At 54.1% G+C, this 20,398-nt stretch overlaps 1 protein-coding gene across 1 annotated transcript; it reads right to left on the bottom strand.

The window, feature by feature from the left end:
• Positions 1 to 8,033: 8,033 nt before the first annotated feature.
• PSMF1 (proteasome inhibitor subunit 1) lies at positions 8,034 to 20,160 on the bottom strand. Its single transcript, XM_037915800.2, has 7 exons — positions 19,838 to 20,160; positions 17,656 to 17,808; positions 16,613 to 16,695; positions 15,226 to 15,420; positions 12,173 to 12,226; positions 9,888 to 10,046; positions 8,034 to 9,704 (listed from the first exon to the last, which is right to left on the bottom strand). The coding sequence occupies exons 1-7, from the start codon at positions 19,964 to 19,966 to the stop codon at positions 9,653 to 9,655; spliced, it is 825 nt and encodes a 274-aa protein (XP_037771728.1). The 5' UTR covers positions 19,967 to 20,160; the 3' UTR covers positions 8,034 to 9,652.
• Between the last annotated feature and the right edge of the window lie 238 nt (positions 20,161 to 20,398).

Genomic DNA, 20,398 nt, shown 5'->3' with positions numbered 1-20,398 from the left:
GAAGGCAGTTCTAAAAAATTTTATATAAAACAAATGGAAGAAAGGGGAAGTTAATAGTAACGTATATAAATCAGTAACTAGGAATTATAGAAAATTGATAAAGGAAGTAAAGGGATGCAAGGAGAACTCTATGGCCAGCAGCATTAAGGACAATAAGGTGCTTTAAAATATTTTAGGAACAAAAGGAATCCTAAAAATGGTATTGGTCTATTACTAGATGAAAATGGTAGAATTATCAATAATAATGCAGAAAAGGCGGAATTGTTCAATAAATATTTCTGTCCTGTATTGGGGGGGAAACTGATGATGCAGACATGTCATATGACGACACTCTTTCCTCCCTTCTAGAATCTCAGGAGGATGTTAAAGGGTAGCTACTAAAGCTAGACATTTTTAAATGAGCCGGTCTGGATAACTTGAATCAAAGAGTTTTATAAGAACTGGCTGAGGAGCTCACTGGACCTTCAGTGTTGATTTTCAGTAAGTCCTGGAACAGAGGGGACGTTCCAGAAGACTGAAAGAACGCTCTTGTTATACCAATATGTAAAAAGGGTAAATGGGCTGAGAGCTCCTTTAGCTCAGAAGTGCAGCACACTGGCAGGGCAGGACTGGGACACTTGCTCCTGTCCAGGCTGGATTCATTTCAGGGATGAACAGAGGGTTGAAGAGGTCTGGGCTGTCTCCTTTCCAAAGCGCTGCACTCACAGGAGGAGTTTAACTGCTGCCTCAGCCATGTCTCGCCCAACCAGAAGCGACGGGCTCAGTGCAGGAATTATGCTCTCTGGCCTGGATTATGCAGGAGGTCAGACAAGATGAGCGTAATGGTCCCTTCTGGCCTTGACATCTACAAACGTAGGCCTCTGAAGAGCCACAGACACAAACCGCGTGATGGGCATAGCGATTAATAAAGAGAAATTGTTTATTTCGGTTCCAGTCTCTCTAGGCACTCATGACACAGGGAGCACAGTGTTAGCAGGTGAAGTACAGCGTGTGCAAGAGAGGAGAACAGGAGAGCAAGCTGGCAAGCTGTTGGGGAAAAGAGACAGGCAGAGGGAGTCAGGAAGCCACCAGGGAGCATCTGGATAGCGCACGGAGAGGGGATCTCTCTAGGGGGGCTAAGGGGTACTGAAGACAAGGGAGGAATGGGAGATTTCAGGGAGGACATAGTAGGAAGAGATGTGACGATGGAAAGGGAGTAGCAAGGCCTGTGACAAGACCCATCTCTCTAACTCAGCGTTTCTCAAACTTCATTGCACCACGACCCTCTTCTGACAACAAAAATTACTACATGGGTGGGGGGGCCACGGGCGAAGCTCATGTCACTTCTTCGCCGTTGCAGAGAATTGAAGGCTTTCCATCTGTCTGACTCAGCGAGTGCTGTGTGAGCACTGCAGGGGGCTTTGAAAAGCACGAACATACAGTGATGATTTGAAATCCGCCTTCCAGAGAGCTGGGCGGCTGAGGAGCCCAGCAGCTGTCCAGGGGGCGTTCTGTAATCCCCGTGGGCAGAGGGTCTGCGGGATAAGCAGCCGCAGGAACTGTTCTCTGTCACAGATCACATGCCAGGCAGGGGCTGAGGAAATGGGACACGGAGGCAGGCAGCCCGAAGGGTCCTCTAGTGATCTTGAGCTACTGCCACGACTCTGGCAAGCGCGGTTCTTAGAACATAAAGTGCCTTGTCTCTGAGCCATGGAGCAGTAGGGCTCTTTCTTCATTGCCTGCGGCCTGAGCCTCAGCAGCAGGGTGTTTATTGTCCAGCCTCCGTCTGCCTTAATGGCCTATCCGTACAATTAAACTGTGTCCCGTGAGCTGGTCCTTTACACACTCATCTGTTCAGGGCAGGCCCTCACCCGTACATGGCCTCCGAAACGTCCGGGACACAGCTAATCTCAACTCCTGCTGGAAGCAGCGGGCTGCAGGCGATTCCATTCCATCCCACCCACGCCATGCTGAGCCACAGACCCATTCGTGGTTTAGGGAAGACTAGGGAGCCCAACCAGATTTATTATTAATGCGAGTGTGACGCTGCTCTGAGAGGAGACGCTGCTAAAATGGGCAGGTGTATGTGTTCCCTCCAGGGTTAGTGTCTTGTTATTGGTCATTGTTTTTAACAATGGTCTTTTGTATTATGGTAGCTTCTAGGAACCGCAGTCATGGAGCAGGACCCCACTGAACTGGGCTTTGCACAAAGAGAGGGTAGGCCCAGCTCAGCTAGGGATAATCTGTTTGCCCCGGGGTCACAGGTCTCACACCCCAGCAGCCCCAGGCAGTCTTCACGAACGAGGGCGGCTCCCAGACGGCTGCACTGGGCAGCACAGCGTTGGGAGGAGGGGACCAGCCCTCTGTGGAGAAAGAAGCGGTTCGGGACTATTTAGAAAAGCTGGACGAGCACAAGTGCATGGGGCCGGATGCGCTGCATCCGAGAGTGCTAAAGGCGTTGGCAGATGTGATTGCAGAGCCATTGGCCATTATCTTTGAAAACTCCTGGCGACCCGGGGAAGTCCCGGACGACTGGAAAAAGGCTAATGTAGTGCCCATCTTTAAAAAAGGGAAGGAGGAGGATCCAGAGAACTACAGGCCAGTCAGCCTCACCTCAGTCCCTGGAAAAATCATGGAGCAGGTCCCTAAGGAATCAATTCTGAAGCACTTAGAGGAGAGGAAAGTGATCAGGAACAGTCAGCATGGATTCACCAAGGGCAAGTCATGCCTGACTAATCTAATTGCCTTCTATGATGAGATAACTGGCTCTGCGGATGAGGGGAAAGCAGTAGACGTGTTATTCCTTGACTTTAGCAAAGCTTTTGACACGGTCTCCCACAGTATTCTTGCCAGCAAGTTAAAGAAGTATGGGCTGGATGAATGGACTATAAGGTGGATAGAAAGCTGGCTAGACTGTCGGGCTCAAAGGGTAGTGATCAATGGCTCCGTGTCTAGTTGGCAGCCGGTATCAAGCGGAGTGCCCCAAGGGTCGGTCCTGGGGCCGGTTTTGTTCAATATCTTCATTAATGATCTGGAGGATGGTGTGGATTGCACCTCAGCAAGTTTGCAGATGACACTAAACTGGGAGGAGAGGTAGATACGCTGGAGGGTAGGGATAGGATACAGAGGGCCCTAGACAAATTAGAGGATTGGGCCAAAGGAAATCTGATGAGGTTCAACAAGTGCAGAGTCCTGCACTTAGGACGGAAGAATCCCATGCACCGCTACAGACTAGGGACCGAGTGGCTTGGCAGCAGTTCTGCAGAAAAGGACCTAGGGGTGACAGTGGATGAGAAGCTGGATATGAGTCAACAGTGTTGCCAAGAAGGCCAATGGCATTTTGGGATGTATAAGTAGGGGCATTGCCAGCAGATCGAGGGATGTGATCGTTCTCCTCTATTCGACATTGGTGAGGCCTCATCTGGAGTACTGTGTCCAGTTTTGGGCCCCACACTACAAGAAGGATGTGGAAAAATTGAAAAGCATCCAGCGGAGGACAACAAAAATGATTAGGGGACTGGAACACATGACTTATGAGGAGAGGCTGAGGGAACTGGGATTGTTTAGTCTGCAGAAGAGAAGAATGAGGGGGGATTTGATAGCTGCTTTCAACTACCTGAAAGGGGGTTCCAAAGACGCTGGAGCTCGGCTGTTCTCAGTGGTGGCTGATGACAGAACGAGGAGTAATGGTCTCAAGTTGCAGTGGGGGAGGTTTAGATTGGATATTAGGAAAAACTTTTTCACTAGGAGGGTGGTGAAGCACTGGAATGGGTTACCTAAGGAGGTGGTGGAATCTCCTTCCTTTGAGGTTTTTAAGGTCAGGCTTGATAAAGCCCTGGCTGGGGTGAGTTAGTTGGGGTTGGTCCTGCTTTGAGCAGGGGGTAGGACTAGATGACCTCCTGAGGTCCCTTCCAACCCTGATATTCTATGATTCAGACCATGGCCACTACCCACTCCCAGCAGCTCTCTAGAACCAGTGAGCAGGGGGGCTAGCGGAGCTATCTTACCAACGGCTCCACCCACAAAACTCCTGAGTGAGGAAAGCATCCAGCCCCACCACTTGGCTTAGATGAAATACTTAAGCCAGGAGGCAGCATAGGAAGTTGTCTGAGCAACTAGATGGATCCCTGGTTGGCTGCCAGCCACTTTTGACACTACCTACTTGCCTGATTCCTGAGCCTGCCTGCCTATTTCTGCTCTCCTTATCCCAGATCCTCCTCTGCTCCACCCATGACTCCGACTCCAGCTTTGACCCTTGGCTTGACTCCTGCCTCGGACTCCAGCTCTGAATCCCGGCTCCAGTTTCTGGCTCCCAACTCTGACCACGAGGCATGACTGTCCACACCCCAGTTCTCACAGAGAACTACAACCTCACCCAGGAATCTGAAAGTCAAGCTGGTTCTTTCCCTGTTGTGCACCAGCCCCAGAGTGATTGTAAACACAATATAGCAGAGCCCCTGCTCTAGCTGCCCTGTCATTAACTCTACCTAGTTCAGGGTTATCTTCTTATAACAACTTTCTCCCCCAGCATGCCCTTCTGGGGCCAGCCCCTTAGAGCCAATCAGCTGTGATTTTAAAGTAGCTCCTGCTTATCCGCTCTCCCTTTTCTCCAGCTGGTAAGAATTCTCACCTCCCACTAGGTTTTGCTTGTCTTAAATTGGAGACGCCTGGCACATGCTCCCAACCAATGACAAAGGCTTTGGGTGCTACTGGTCAGATATTAGCTCTGTTCATCTTTCTGCACCATCAACCAGTTTAAAACTGTGTAAAAGGACTTTTTCTTCCAAGCAGCACATATAATTAATCTGTGGAACTCATTGCCAGAAACTCTCCTTAAGGACAAAAGCTTTGTAGGATTCTCAAAAAGGACTAGATGGTTATACAGATAATGAAGATGTCACTCTTTGCTTTGATAGGGCTTTAAAATAAGGGAGATACACTTGAACTGGCTGAAAAATGGGGAGGAAATTGTTAAATCTGGGAAACATTTTCCCTATTATTTTGGTCAACATTTCTGACTGCGTTGACAGGTTCTGAGCAGCTCATATATAAATCCCTCTGCTTTAGGCCATGAGTTGCTACCCTCTGATGGGGGCCAGTAAGAAATGTCCCCCTATGAGCAGGTTGTTCTATGAATTTCTAAAGTGAGAAGGTGATTTAGGAACATGAGACACGTACTCATTTGTGAAAATCTCCCCCTTATTATCCACATTGGGGATTTCAGAGCCAGGATGAGGAGCTTCGTAGACCAGTGGTCTGACTTTATATTGTTACAAAATGAGGGGCCAAGTCAAATTGCCTTTTAAAATGTATCCTTTTGTCTTTTCTCCTCCAGCATCACAGAGCCATGAACCAGCTGGGGTTAAATACTGCAGCCAAAGGAATGTTGATACAGAGAAAAAACACCCTCTCACACAAGAGCTCAACTGACTTTAATTGGCCTCATCAAAGCAGGCTGCATTTTTCCTCCTTCCCAAAGGTTGCAGAGCATGATTAATTCAGCCAGTAGAAAAGCGATGCAGAGGAGAGCACAGTGTTGATAAGGCCACTGCTTCAGAAACTGCAGAGCTAAGATGATCAGTGGGTTGAATAAGAGGGTGCGGCTAATTGACTTGCAGATAAACTGGCCGGTATTTAAACTGCGTTCTGTAGGAGGCTGAACACAGGGGGCACTGAGAACGGAAAGGGCAGAAGACAGGGGGAGTTCTGCATAGTCAAAGGGTTCGGCTTGAGTTTTTTCCTCAAGAGCAAAGTCCAGCGCCTCCTCGGGAGCATCCACAGCACCTCCTGTGTCTACAGAAGAATCCAATGCCCTTCTGGAGTAGTATTACCCCTATTTCACAAGGGAGAAACTGAGGCACCGGGAGGTGAAGTGACTTGCCCAAAGTCAGAGGAAATCAGTGGCAGAGACAGGTTTAGAATTGGGGCTTTCTGGCCCTCAGTTTTCTGCTTAGGCTCTTTCTGTAGATAACCACCCTGTCAAATATAATCTACCCCCTTTCTGCCTCACAGCCACCTACAGGAGAGAGCCAACCCCCCTCGTCGCTACCACCACTGGCCAGTCCGGTGCAAATGTTTCAGGGGGGGAAAAGGATGGTGCTGGCTGGGTGGGAGCCCCTTGTGGGCTACACAGGTAGGCCCAGCTGCAGCAGGGGAGGGGAGACATGTTGGGAGAGGAAATAGAAAGAAGAGGGTTCTGGCCTGTTCTGCTCCAGGGTAATCGCTGACTCAGCTGCAGCACTCGGAGGGCTAAAGGCATCCCAGCAGCACAGAGCCCTGCGCAGCAGGAAAGCAAACGGGGGACCGTGATGGGGGCTTTACTGGAGTTCTTTAGCTATTGCACATGTGAGCAGGGACTAAAGGGCCTTGCTGCTTCTGTTGCAGGTAGAGGTCGGAACAAGCAAAGCTCAGAACCCTGGCTCCGGTGGGAGCTGAGGGTGCTGTACCCATTATACAGATCCAAAGACTGAGGGACCAGTCCTGTCAGATGCTGAGCTCCCTCCACTCCCACTGGCTGCTGGGGGAGCAGGCATGTGCTCTCCCCGCCACAGGCAGGGCAGTGGGAGTCCTGCTGCTCTCTAAGGCAAAGCAGTCTCTGATCCCCAGGAGCCTTCCTACAGCAGCAGGATAAATCTCTTACGCACACCCAGCTGTCCCTTTATTGCCAGGGAGCGGCTGCTTCGGATCAGACTATCCATGCTGGAGTGGCTAATATCTCAGACCACGACAGCTGCAGGCTTCTCTGTGTCTTCTCCTGGCTATTCTGAGGGTGGGGAAATGGAGGAACAGGGGGATTGTCAAGCTCTGACCATCCCACACAGTTACACTGGGACTCACCCGCGCCTCTCTGTCCTGGCGCTTAGCGATGGTTTGTGCCAGACACAAGCATTAAGCACCAAGCCAGCTGTTGCTCTGCAAGTGGCATTAGCCAATAAAAGTGCCCAGTCCTCTTGGGAAGAGAGACAGCAGAGGGACGCATTTTCCACTCAGGAGCCAGAACTTCCCACTGGCCCTCCCTTTGCATACCGGGACCGGCCTGTTAAAATTCAATTCATTGCCCCATGCAGCATCTATCTGCTCTACCGCCACCATCAGGAGATCAGGGAAATGCAAGAGGCAGCAGTAGCTCACAACTGAGCAGACTATTACACACACACACACACACACACACACACCCCATAAGGAGGGATAGAAATGACAGTTGCACTTGTACTAAACTTTTCCAGGATCTTTCCTCATTGGAAAGCCCCGGTTGCCAACGGCAATGGCAGTCCATGGGGGAAACCTGCTTTGCTCCTTATAGCTACAGAGCCTCTGAAAGGGCTTTAATTAGCCCCAGCTCCAAAGGGGAGGGGGAGGGTGTTTGAAGAATATGAAACTGCCGCATAGGTGGCAAGGGCAGGAGACTGAAGGAATCACTACCCCTGATGCAGGAGCTGGCCACGGTGCTGAATTGATACCGCTGGCTGGTCCTCTCTGACCCATTCTCAGTTCCCAGCACAACCGCCCTGAGAGCCATAGTGTGCTGGGAACTCAGCTGTTATCACCTGCAGCTGTCTGCAAGGGGTTTGAAAAGGAAATGTCTGTGTCGGGGGGTGGGGGGGGAGGAAGAATCAAGAAGGGAAGGATTTATTTTCTCCCTTTTGCTTTCCCATTTTGGACACAATTGCCTGAGTATGGCCCCTAGGACACAGGTGATCCAGTGATTTTAGACCCAGTAGCCACAGGTAATGCTGATCTTTCCTTGGGTTGGACATTCACCTTACACAGACACCTGGTCTTCTAAGCAAAGTGCCCAGCCCTGCTTGCTGGGGGAGAAGGTAACAGGGATGACTCATCGGTTTCACAGCCTGGATTTTCTACTCATAAAAATATCACGTGGATCCGGCTGCAACAATCTGAAATTTCTAACCAGGAAGGGAAGTGAGAGAGTTGGGAAGCCAGAGGAAACCTTTGCTTTGTCGCTGAAGCAGCGACTGAAGTGCTGAAATTTGGAGACGTCGCCTCGTTGTCTTAAGTCACAGGAGGGAGCAGAGTCCAGGGAGCTCACAAGCAGCAGTTCACCAAGTTTTTATTTTAGTTATAAGATCCTTTAAAAAAAAATCAAACCAAGAGAAGAATCAGAAGAACCAGTGACTTAAATTTTCAAAAGTAACTAATACTGCTGGGTCCCAGCACAATGATCCTGCAACAGGGCAGGATTTTCAGACTGTGCTAGTTACCTGCCCTCTGAAAATCAGGCCCCTCAAACACAGCAGCACCCCAAATCAGCAGTCACTTTGGAAAACTGACACCACGGAATTCAGCTGAACAGGATCAGCACAGGACAGGAACTATCCTGTTAACATACTAGCCTGGTGTGACAATTAATGGAGCAAAGAACAGCCACCTGAAAAAATCCCTCCCGTAAAACATAAGGGAAGTCAAAGCACAACACCCATAAGCGACCCCCACCACATTCTTACATCACCCCACCCAGAAAGAAAATAAAAATCACCCTGATCTCAGCTCCTCCAATGTAATTGCGGCACGCAGGGACTCCACCAAAACGAACGGAGTTATTCCAGATTCGACTGAGCACGGGTGGAGAAAAAACATTCTCCATCTTTATGTATGTCCCCAGCTTGTTCCCTTTGTGCGTTTGACAGCACTGGGGATATAGTCAGTGCCCTCTTCCCGCTGTCTGTGTAAGATTCCCTCACAGCAATAGGGGAGAGAGAGACTTAAAGACAGACACGTGATCATAAGAGCCACACAAACCAGGAGGGGAGATGCAGGGGCAGGATCTGCAACTAATGGTGACTTTTTTTTTAATTGACTCGATTGCACGTTGGTGTCTTTAGATCTAGGGGCCAGAGGGTCAGCCGGTATACATCAGTGAGTCCCCCTGGAGCCAATGCAGCTAGGTCTAGCTACACCAGCTGAGGACCTGGCCATGCTGCTCTAGAGGCCGAAATTCCAAGAATTAATCCATTGCCCCATTCAGCCCTTCCTAACCCCTTACTCAACGGGCAGCTGAAGGGCCAAGGTGAGCCCAGAGCAGGGGAGAAACCACAGACGCCTTTGCAAGCCCTTCCCGGCGGTCACACTGCAGCTTCCTGCATCAACGCCTCACTAGCTCACTGCGCTCTAGGCCAGGACTGTCTGAGACGTACACGTGGCCAGCTGGGAGCCAGTATGGAACGTGGGACTCTGCACTGGCAAGCTCGTCAAGACCGAGTCGTTACCAGACAGATGGTGGGGAGTGAATGTTTCTCCCTCGCAACAAGCAGCTGAGTAAATCCCAGAGCACACATCACGTCATCCCAGAGAAGCTGGTACAAGGAAAGCAAAGGAAATGACATTTTTTCAATACACTTCTCATAGGGCAGTTACAGGCTCTGAATAACACACCCCGAGCTGCTTTCTGTTCTTAGCACACTGCAGTCGTATTTCAACAGGTGTTAGATTACAAATGGCTCGGGATTTCCCGGGGGGAGCAGGGGGAGAGACGAGAGCCACACACCGCCTTCTCCGCCGTTATACATGCGGTGAAACCTTTAAAGCTGATCTGCAGTGTGGGGAAAGGCTCTAGTGCCCAGGGAGAAAACTGCTGCTGAGGAGAGTCTTCCAAAGAGGGGAAAGGTAGGGGAAAGGTGCTTCTCCCTCAGTGCAGTCGGAGCCGGGCACGTCCTCACATGAACATGTCGTCGTATCCCGGAGGGGGAAGGTGATCTGGATCTGGCCTGCAACAGGAATGGAATGTCGAGAGCAGAGTTACAGGAGGAGTCACAGAGTGAGCGCCCCCCCCCCGCCCCCCCTTGGCAACCCAGAGAGTCAAGAGAGTCGGGTGCAGTTTGCGAAGAACAGGAAAACTCCAGCATGGTTATAGTCAGGGAAGCAACGCACACGCACATCCAGATACTCACCCTGCAGGACGGCCGCCCCCTGGCCCAAATGGGTCGAATCTGGCACCTGGTGGAACGGCCCCAGGAGGAAGCCGGTTTGGGAGACCTGACGATGGGTCGATAAGAGGCCTTCGAAATCCTGAGCGCAGTGGATCAGCGATCATACCGCCCCTCCGACCCCTGGGAGGAAGAAGAAAGCAGGATGAGAGCAGGATCACAACTAGCTCCAATTGGAGATAAGAGTAACCAGCTCCCCTCTGCTCCGAGCTTGGATCACTGCTCCATGAGCAGCCTGGAAATCTGATTCCCATTGTTAAATCAACGTGTGTGACTACGGACGGGATGGGAAAGTGTGTGTCCAGCGCAGCAGAGCATGTGCTGGGGAGTGTAATTCAGGGAGAGCAAGAGTACGCGGTTAGCTGTAAACACGAGGCTGGGGGCTCGACGGGTATGGAAGAATACAAGGATGAGACGTCACGCCTTAATCTCATTTACAATAAGGCCCCTGTGGTTTGCTCCGGCCATTCACCTCAGGGTGAATAGGAACTGGCCCCTCTATCCAATGCCTGGTATCTCTACCCTTTGGACTCGTCTACACTGGGACATTACGCAGTGTTAGAACACATGGGCACCAACATGATGTAAAACATGGCTCAACGCTCAGTGCAGACAAGGGCTGTCGTAGTTAACATCCTGTCAGGGGGCTGTGATTAACTCACCCTGGGACACGCACACGGCCAGGGTGCTAAGTGGTGTCAGTTAACACATGTTCTACCATGAGGTGCATGGGGAAATGACAAGCCCCTTCGCTGTCCTTAACGCAGCCTGTTTTGTCACCCACGAAGAACTGCAAATAGGCACCTGCGTCTTTCACAGTCCCACTAGCCACCTACAGAGGGGGCTGAGCAATGAACAGGGGGAGGCTTAGCAGAGGGGCAGGTTCTATATTCCTCCAGCTACTCAAAGGAGTCAGGAGAAACTGTGACCCATGCCAGCTGTGAGAATAGCTGAGACAGAGGTGAGTCAGACCCCCCGCTGCTGCAGACCGGTGCTGCTTTAGGAATCGTCAGACACCCCCTGCTTTGGTTTCCTTTGCTGCTTGATTGTTATTCTTTAGGTTCATTTAGCTCTATGCTTTCAGCTGTTTGATTAAATGCAAGATTTTCTCAACCCCCGCCCTGTTGCTAGAGTTCCCAGACCCCTTCTCTGGGATCAGCGGCCTGGAACTTTTCCCAAAGCCGCGCCTGGAAGCCATTTGCTAGACCAGTTCTGCAGCCTGCAGCTGTGCCCTGTCCTCGTACTGTATGATCTCAGCTGGAGCCTCTGGATGCTGCCGCAATAAAAATAATGAACATCAGCCACAGTAAGCGCCTCAATGGGCAGCGAGCTGCTCGTGGAAAGTCCCACGGATGCTACGTAGAGGTCCCGGGGCTCAAAATCTGCCTCCAGCAGGTGCCCACTTTGGATCAAGACGCTATATACATTTAAGAAAGAAATCCCTTTAGGAGAGATGGGAAGCGGGGAGACAAGGGCCCGTCCTGATTTCCCTTTCCCTGGGGTATGCAGGGCTGCTTTCCAGCCACCCTCAGCCCTCCGCTGCAAGCTCCTCTTTCCAGCCTCCACTGAACGTTTCCAGAAGATCCCTTTCTAGCCAACCCTTGCAGAACACAGCCCTCCAAGGAGAAATAAATCTGATCCTGATCAGCCAGAGGCTCCAAATGGCAGGACTTCCAGGACTCCATAATGAGCTGGGTAGTGTTCCCATGGACTGGTTTTACTTTGGTTACATTGTTCTTTTACTGGAATGGAAAATGATGGGTCAGTTCCACCCCTTCCTCCCCAAATGGAGCTGGAGCCCCAGAGCAGAAGCAAGGCACCCTGCAGCATCCCTCTCTGTGGTTCCCATCTCCTCGGGCAGCTGTCTCTCCTCTCTGCTCTTGGGTACCTCCGAACTGCCCTACAGATCCAGAGGGGGCTGGAGAAAGCAAAATTTTAAATTGGAGGCTTAAATTCACTTAAATGTGTTTTAGCTTTGATTTACTGGAGGAATTACTGCACATTAAATGAATACCAGCTGATTATTAAACAGATGCGGATTCCAACCAATCAACTGTGTGAGAGACAGGATCTTAGCACAATATTAAAACCATATTTCGGTTTAGAACCAGCTATTGGTCCCTGGCAGTTCACACACAATAACTGTTTAACTGAAGTCCTTGTTGGAGACACTTCACTAAACGCACCAGCAAGGCCAATCTGAGTTATTCCAGTCACTCCCCACATGATCCTCTCCTGGGAATACTCACCCAAAGGGGTCCAGGTCGTCTCCACCCACAGCAAAGGGGTCCCGGGGATCAGGCCTGAAACACAAGACATAACTCCCCCAGTGAGAGGTGTTAATTTCCTTGGGCCATGTCCTATGGCAGCTGGGTACGGGGTACGGAAGAGAGTGCGTGCAGGGGGCAGGAAAGGGTGAGAGCCCATGCAGATGAGTGGGCCCATGGACCAGCAGAGCGGGCCACTGGCGAAGAAGGCTGCGCTCAGCTGGGTCTCTGTATTTTAGTCTACACTACAGACCACAGGAATGACCGAGTGACCTCACTGTGCAGACTGGTGTTACCAGAATGTCACCAGGGTCCAGTGTTTTGTGAGGTGGCCTGTGGCTTTAACTGGTGCAGACTGGGACTCAGGGAGACTACGGGTCGCAGCACGCATTTCCCCACCTGAGCCGAGCAGCCTGGTACGCAGGACTCTGCAGTTACCACCCCTCTGTGCGAGAGGGGCACATGGCTGCCACCTGCTCCGCTTTCCGGAAAGGCAGCTGCAGGCCTGGAGCTCCCGGCAAATTGCTAACGCAGCCCTGGGCAGAGCCTGAGAGGGGCCAGGTTAGCCCGTCAGCACAGGGACAGGTTCCCAAGCCACAGCACAGCCAGCAAGCCGACAAACTGACACTGACCCCCAGCTCCCACGCGCGTGAGAGGAGGGCAGGGTGTGGGGCCTGGCGGGGAACGCGACGGTGCCCAGGAGGAGCACAGACCCAGCTTTCCACACTCACTCGATGCCTTTTGTTTCTGGCGTCCGTGACGAGGGTTTTTCAACTGCATGCTGCACCCCCCGCCTGCTCCAAGGCAAGCCAGCCCTGGGCAGCCACGTCTCGGACCCCCGCCCCCCGCGGCAGCCCCAGAACTCCAGTGCCCGGCATTCACTGAGCCGGGCCCCTGGGGCATCACAGAGGCTTGATGAGCAGCAGCGGTGTGAAAGGAACCAGGGGTAAGATGCTAGGGACCGTCCCTCCGATCTCTCGAGGGACCAGCTCTGCATGGGCTCCGACAGGGACAGCGGGGAGTGATGACAGTGCTCTGGACAGCCACGGCAGGCTCTAATTTCCTACCTGGCCCTTGATTACAGGGGAGTGTGGGGGAGGGGAGAGAATAAAGAGCCCCGCCCCTCCGCTATCCCAGGGAAAGAGATTATCAGGGCGCATAAGCCCCTGAGAGCGGGGCCCAGGAGCCCACAGACTGAGCCCTCACTTTGGGGGTGGGGGCGGGGGCAGGGTGGCTGCAGAGTCACGATTTTCCATCCGGGATGTTGTGCTCACAACCTGGTCCGAAGGAAGATCATCGAGAAGGGAAGCAAAGTTAAAAGGCTTTTCCTCTCCCTCCCATAAGCCTTCTGCAGCTGCACAGCCGCGGCTCAGCCCCTGGCGGTGTGGGAGGCACTGCTGGGCAAACGGCCCCTGGACGAACTGCTCTTTCTGCCACAGCCAGGCAGGGTCCCCGTTCTAAACCCCGCCCCGCTCCCCCGACCCGAACACAGCTCCATGCTCGTCCAGTGGGGGCTCCTCCACCAGATCCCAGCCCCCTCCGGGGATCGAAAGGAGCTCCGCCATCTGCCCTCCCCCTTTCAGTCACAAAGCACTAGGCTGTGCAACCCTCGTGCCCACTGGCCAGGGCTGCCACAAGCCTCCCTGCTGGACTCAGCGGCCCGAACTGACAGCCCATACCTAGCAGAGACATGGCCAGCTCTCCCATCAGAGGTCAGCCAGCTAATGGGGCCTTCTGCTCCCCACGGCAGCCCCTTGTCCCACCAGCCCTACACACCCAGCCCCCCTAGGCAGGTCAGACCTCAGAGACGGGCCTGCTTCCCTCCCTGTCCTGTGCCCTCCTGACTCTGGCTGCAGGGCCCTACCCCCAGCCTTGACACTCCTGACAGATCGTGTGGCCTGGGGCAGATTTCAGCCCATCAGTGGGACAGACCATGAATCCCTTCCTGCCCTGGTCCCACATAGGGTTTGCACACTCTGCCCCAAGCTTAGGGTTACCATACGTCCGTATTTTCCCTGACATGTCCGGCTTTTTAGGTCTTAAATCGCCGTCTGGGAGGAATTTTTAAATATCTAAAAACGTCTGGGATTTTGCCATTATTATTTTTCCACAAAGAAGAGTTGATCATTTGAGAAAGAGAGTGAATGTTGATCACTCGAGAGAGTGCCCGCTTTTCCCCCCTAGCTCCCGCGCTTGCGCCGCGAAACAGCTGTTTCGTGTGGCTGGGAGGGAGGAGGCGGAATGCGGCGCGCTCAGGGGAGATGGCGGGGCCAGGGTGGGGATTTGGGGAAGGGGTCCAATGGGGCAGGGAGGGGGCGGAGTTGGGGCGGGGACTTTGGAGAAGGGGTTGGAATGGGGGCAGGGAAGGGGAGGAATTGGAGCGGGGCTGGGGGTCCCCGTGGAGTGTCCTCTTTTTTCAATGTTCAAATATGGTAGCCCTACCCAAGCTGCTACCCCTGACTCTCAGGGATGGGGGGGGAAGGGGCCCCCTGAACCCCTAGGCAAGGGGGTAAGGCCATGGCACAGGGGCGGAGTGACACAGGTGCCTTATCCTGCCCATGTTGGGGTGTGGCATGTCACCTCACTCTTCTCCCAGGTGGCCAACTCTGGCAGCATCTCACCCAAAACACAGGGTGGGGTCCCAAGCGCCAGTCAAGACCTCCCACTGGTGGGCCAGCTTAGAGGGAAGCCAGCCAGAGCCCCATGCCAACAGCCACCGAGGGTCAGGATCAGCCCGAAGCTGAACCAGAAGCATGGGATTTATAAGCAGGGCTGACTGGGGTGCCAGGACATGGGCTGTTTTAAAGAAGCCCCCTCCTGCATCTCTTGGATCCCTCTGAGAACTAAACGTGCGACACGGAGCTAGACCGTGCACCGGTGCCCATGAGGACACGTCTGTGACAGAGGCTGGTGGGGGCGGGTGAGGGAAGGAACCATGGAGGGCTAGATGTTCCGTCACGGCTTTCCTGCCACCCACCTCATTTGAAAGAAGAGCAAGCTATGCAGCCCCCTCCCCTCGCCAGCGTCTCACTCACCAGGATGGCTGCCGGCCACCGAGAGGCTGCCGGGGAGGAATCCTCAAGGGGTCATAATCCTGAGTGGAGGCAAGCGGGACCTTCTTCTCAGGCTTGGGCTCCTTTTTGGGGTCGCTCTGCTCTTTGGGAGCCCCCAACGGAGAGATGATGCCTGTGACAACCCTGGTCTGCAGCTCCTCGACGTTCTTGTACACTCTGCAGGGGCAAGAGAGAGAGTCAAGGCTGACAACTAGACAACTGACATCACCCAAGGCTCTGCTAGAAAGGGTTTGGTGGTAAAGGCCCTAACAGAACAGTGTGAGGGGCCCCCAACACGACACACACCCAGAACAACTGTCCTTTTCAACGCCCCAACAGTACCCATGACACGTTCATCCTGCGGCCCTGTCCGGACTGCCTGCAGATGTCAGAGGGGGAGAGGGAACTTGGCTTGTTTCTTGTTTGGAACTCCTGGCCAGTGTCCAAGCCGTCTAAGATTTCCTTATCTGCAAACGGAGGGGCTGGTTGCAGCACAAACAGGGCTTTCAGGGGCTCTGGTAAACCAGAAGTTAAAAATGCCGGAATGGAACGATTTCAAGACCCACGGCCCTGGCGTTTGCTGACATCTCGGGTGAGACGCGGCATTCAGGCGTTAAGCAGAGAGCAGCTGGGCAAGTCTGATCTTCACCCAGCTTTGCAGCAGAGTTGACAGAGGCAGGAGGGAATCACAGAACTTGGAGGTGGGGGGAAAAATCCCTTTCAGATAATACAGCCCACCCCTGCTGATGCAGCAGTGCTCCCTACAACACAGGTTGGGTGCTTTGTCCAGTCCTGAGTCCGATGTCCCAAGCCATGGAGCTTCCACTCCCTCAGGAGACTATTCCACAGTCTCAAGCTCCGAATCTCCCCACGGTTACACACGGCGGGCAGCATGCAAACATCTAAGGAAGTACAATCACTTTCCCCACGGCAAATCGGTAGCACAGGCTGTACTGTGGTGTCTGTGTTGGAATCAGGGTGCAAGTTCCTTGGGGGCAGGGACTGGACTTTCATGCAGGGAACACATGACAGCCAGCACGCTGGAAATAAAGTTACAGACCCAGCCAGAGGCTCAGCCGGGATTAGAACTCCCAAAGCAGTGAGCTCCCAGGCCTGTGCTCTGATCCAGAGGCCGCGTGGCCTAACTCCCTCTCTTCTCCCAGCCTGAGCCTGGGGTGCCATCTGGGAACAAGGGAGGAGAAGAATATGTGGGGGGATTGAAGCTTTATCTGCAAAGAGCCCCTCAGGTTCCTCCGAAAGCACCCTATTCTCCCCTTGTTTATTTCACTCCCCCGCCCCAATCTTCACCTGCCTCCCCTTCCCGAGGGCTCAGACACTTGTGTAGAGCATCTCCATGAAACGCCGTTACCTGTGGAAATCATCCAAGTGCTCCGGGTCGATGTAATCTGCCACTGTCAAGGTCAAATCCGCCACCTGCTGGGAGCTGCAATCCTGGGAAAGGACAAACAAAACACGGCCTCAGCAGCCGAGCTCATGGGGCGGGGGGGGGGGGCGGGGAGCAGACACAACAGCAGAACAGGTGGTGGGGGGGAAGGGGAAATCCGAGGCAGGGGCCATCACTGGAGTTTGCTCCTCTCCTGGCACTTGTCAGTGCAGGATCCGTATGTCTGGATTCCCAGCTGTCTAAACCCAAGTGTAACCAACTTGCGGCGGGTTGAGAAGGGTCTTTCCCAGCTCTCCCTGCCTGGGCTGCAGAGGGACAGACAGGTACTGTGCTGGCCTTCGATCAGGAGGGGAGGTGCCACTACACACGGGACGGGCGTGACAGAACAGGCAGCCTGGCAACAAGGATCTGGAAGTCCACAAGACGCACAAAGGCTGCAACTCATCAGTGGGCCGAGCGGTAATAACGTCACAGCTTCACCCGCATGGATGTTTGACCTTAGCTTTCTGCTTCACGCTGGACTCAACACTTCCAGGGCCAGTCCCTCGGCTGGGGGGAAAGGCACTGCTCCATGGCAGGCGATAAGTCACCCTGATTTACACCAGCGGCAAACCCTGCACGACTCCACAATCACACAGCCTCCTGCATGCTTTTGAGGACGTTACGGGACAAGCTCCTCCCTGACGTGTACCCGGAGCACCTCCCCGAGGTCAGAGACGCCGAATCGCATGGAGCCAGCACAGAACCTGGGCCACACTGGCCCCCTCTCCCCGTTTAGCCAGCTGGGTTTCTCATCGAGCACCTCCCACTCAATAGGAGCCAAGGGCACTGGGGGACGTAGGAGGCCAGGAAAACGGATGCTCAAGTGAGTCACAGCTGTTATTCTTTGCCTCTCCTCCCTTACGGGGGTGGCACTGACACCCCACCTCCCTCTCCCCACCTCCTGGGGAGCTGAGACCCCACAGGGACCGATCCTTACATAGCACCCAGCCAGCTGGGAGCCTCACCAGGACGTTGAGAATCATGCTACTGTCCACCATGATCGCCTTCAGCAGGAGCTCGCGGCGGTCATCCGTGGACTTGTATCGCAGTGTGTACAGGTCCTTGTTGGCGTTCCACCCGGCCGGCAGCAGCTCCGACTTCCTTTCATTGGGACCCGGCTGCAAAAAGCCATCAGAGAGAACAAGCTGGAGTCCCAGCTGATACCAACGGGGCAACAGGAACAGATCCTGGCTGGACACAGGAATCCGGGAGGAGGTTTAAACCTCCCAAAGGGATTGCATCGTTGTCGGCATGGGTCTGATTGCGGGATCAGGGCCCCGGTTCCGCTGTACAGGATTCAGCCTACCATGCAGGGCAACTACTACAAAAAATGCTGCAGACAGGGCTCTCCCAGGTCATGAGCAAACTAGAGAGACTCCCAGATCAGGGTATTTTCCGGCATTAGCACCTGATGACTGTAAATGTGACGTCCTTCTAAAGGAGCCCCCAGGCCAAGACCTTCTCTGCCAGCTAACAGCCAAGATCCTTCCCTTCTAGAGGGCACACATAAAGTGAATTTAACCCACCACAGCTCTCTTAGGACCCAATGCTGTACATACTTGCTACCAGATGTAATGCTTACTGCTGTGAGTAATCCCCAGCTACGTCTACACTGCCCGACCCAGGTGTGTTCTTACATCGAGATGGATAACTCACCGTAACACTGTAGTGGAGTCAAGGCACTGTAGTTTTCACCTCAACGCAGCTAACTGAGGTAAGCCCCAGGCGGGGGTAAGGTACAGACTGGACAAGGTACCCAGAGGTGAGAACTACCTGTACTTTCAAAAAGAAAAGGAGGACTTGTGGCACCTTAGAGACTAACCAATTTATTTGAGCATGAGCTTTCGTGAGCTACACGAAAGCTCATGCTCAAATAAATTGGTTAGTCTCTAAGGTGCCACAAGTACTCCTTTTCTTTTTGCGAATACAGACTAACACGGCTGTTACTCTGAAACCTACCTGTACTTTGTGTGCACTAGAATCTCACAGCCAGGTAGCTATCTCGATGTCAAAACACACCTGTTTTTTTTTTTTCAGGGAAGACCCAGCTCCCTCGGCTTGGCAGCGTCTGCGGGATTGGGCCCGGCAAACTGATCCACAGGGGCTGACCTCTGTCTGCACAGAGCCCCCCTGACTTCAACGGCCTCCAGCCGCCCGGTGCAGGGGGTCCACCCACACGGATCAGCATGCAGCTCTGGAGCATCAGAGAGACTCATCCGCTCCTAAACGCCAGAAAAATAACTTTCCCATCACTAAGGCTGATGTGGGCTCAATACGGTTGTTATGGTTTGGCTTTGTCTGAGAGCAAAGGAATCTTTTAAAGGTGAAATATTATAAACAAACTGCACAAATTCTTGTTCAAAAATGATGTACTTCAAGACCCAAGTAGAGAGGCAAGACCTAGACAAGTCTGCGACTGCAACACCCTCATATTCCCTTTAAAGGGATTTGGTCTCAAATTTAGGTTTTGTAGAAATAAACTTTCAGGCCAGAGCAATGAGTCTGAGTTTTTAAATAGGGATAATTCGGTGGGAACAGGTTATTTATTTCTCAACAGACATCGCTCACCCTGCGGCCTGGTGCTGGTAGGGCCCATACTGGGAGCAAACCTCAGGGAAACAAAAGTGAAACTACTCAGGGTAGGAGCAGCGTCCCTCCAGCCCCCAGCGGACTGGGGAAAGGAGACACAGCCCAGGAACAGCAGGCAATGCGCAGTGCCCAGCCCAGGCCCTCACCCTGCCCTGGGCTCTGCCAAGCTTTGCCGCATCAGGGCCTGTGGGGATCCGGGGCAGGCAGCGTCTTTCTTTGCTGCCTCCCGCACTGACACCCCCCTGGGGTGATGCCTGACACGGGGCGGCGGTTTTGCCCCCGCCCCTTTCACCCCACAGCGGCTGCTCCCACAGGCGCCCGTGGGCGCTGGTTACACAACGGGCCCCCCCCCCCTTCGGGCTTGTGCTCTGGGGTTTGCACCGCGCTTAGCGCGGGGGGGGGGGGCCCGGGCCAGGCCTGGGGAGCCCCGGAAACACCCCCCCCCCTTGCAGCGCGGGCACCCCGAGGCGGTGCCGGGCTGGATGCATCCCCCGGGGGCACGGGGCTGGATGCACCCCCCGGGGGCACGGGGCCGCCCCCCCAGCGGGGGCCCCTTACCTGGTCCCCGGTGCCCAGCGCGCGGTACTGGTGCGTGACCAGCTGCCAGTGGACGAAGCAGAGCAGCGAGTCCTGCGGGCGGCGGAGGCCGGGCGCCTGCGAGGCGTAGAGCAGCTCCAGGCCGGCCATGCTGCCTGCAGCCCCGCAGCCGGGAGTCCGCAGAGCCCGGCCCGCCCCGGCCCGGGAAGCGACGGCGCCGGGCCGCCTGGCGGGCCCCGCTGGAAACGCGGCGAGGCGCTTGGGTTCCGCTGCAAGAGAGCCGGGGCCGGGCTGGAGCGGGGCGGGGCGGCCCCGGGCCGGGTCAGGGCCAGCCGGGGCTGCACGAGCTTCTCCGCGGGGCCGGGGCCGGAGTGACCCGCAGCCCCGCAAGGGGGTTCCACGGGCGCGGCTGGCCGCAGAGTTTGCTAGAGCAGCGACTGGCGACCGGAGTCCCGTCCTATCCCCTTCCCAATCCTGTCCCCTTCCCCGGAGTCCTGTCCTAACCCCCCAGTCCTGTCCTGTCCCCTTCCCAATCCTGTCCCCTTCCCCGGAGTCCTCTCCTGTCCCCCCAGTCCTGTCCTG

Source organism: Chelonia mydas, chromosome 13 (genome assembly GCF_015237465.2).
Source record: "Chelonia mydas isolate rCheMyd1 chromosome 13, rCheMyd1.pri.v2, whole genome shotgun sequence".
Lineage (NCBI taxonomy): Eukaryota > Metazoa > Chordata > Testudines > Cheloniidae > Chelonia > Chelonia mydas.
The sequence above is the reverse complement of the archived record's forward strand: the minus strand, read 5'-3'. Positions and strand labels throughout refer to the sequence as shown.

Coding starts and splice junctions, on each gene's coding strand:
- PSMF1 (XM_037915800.2), bottom strand. CDS start 19,966: ATGGCCGGCCTGGAGCTGCTCTACGCCTCGCAGGCGCCCGGCCTCCGC. Junction 17,809..19,837: donor CGCTGGGCACCGGGGACCAG/GTAAGGGGCCCC, acceptor GGCTTTTTGCAG/CCGGGTCCCAATGAAAGGAA. Junction 15,421..16,612: donor CACTTGGATGATTTCCACAG/GTAACGGCGTTT, acceptor TTGCCCCTGCAG/AGTGTACAAGAACGTCGAGG.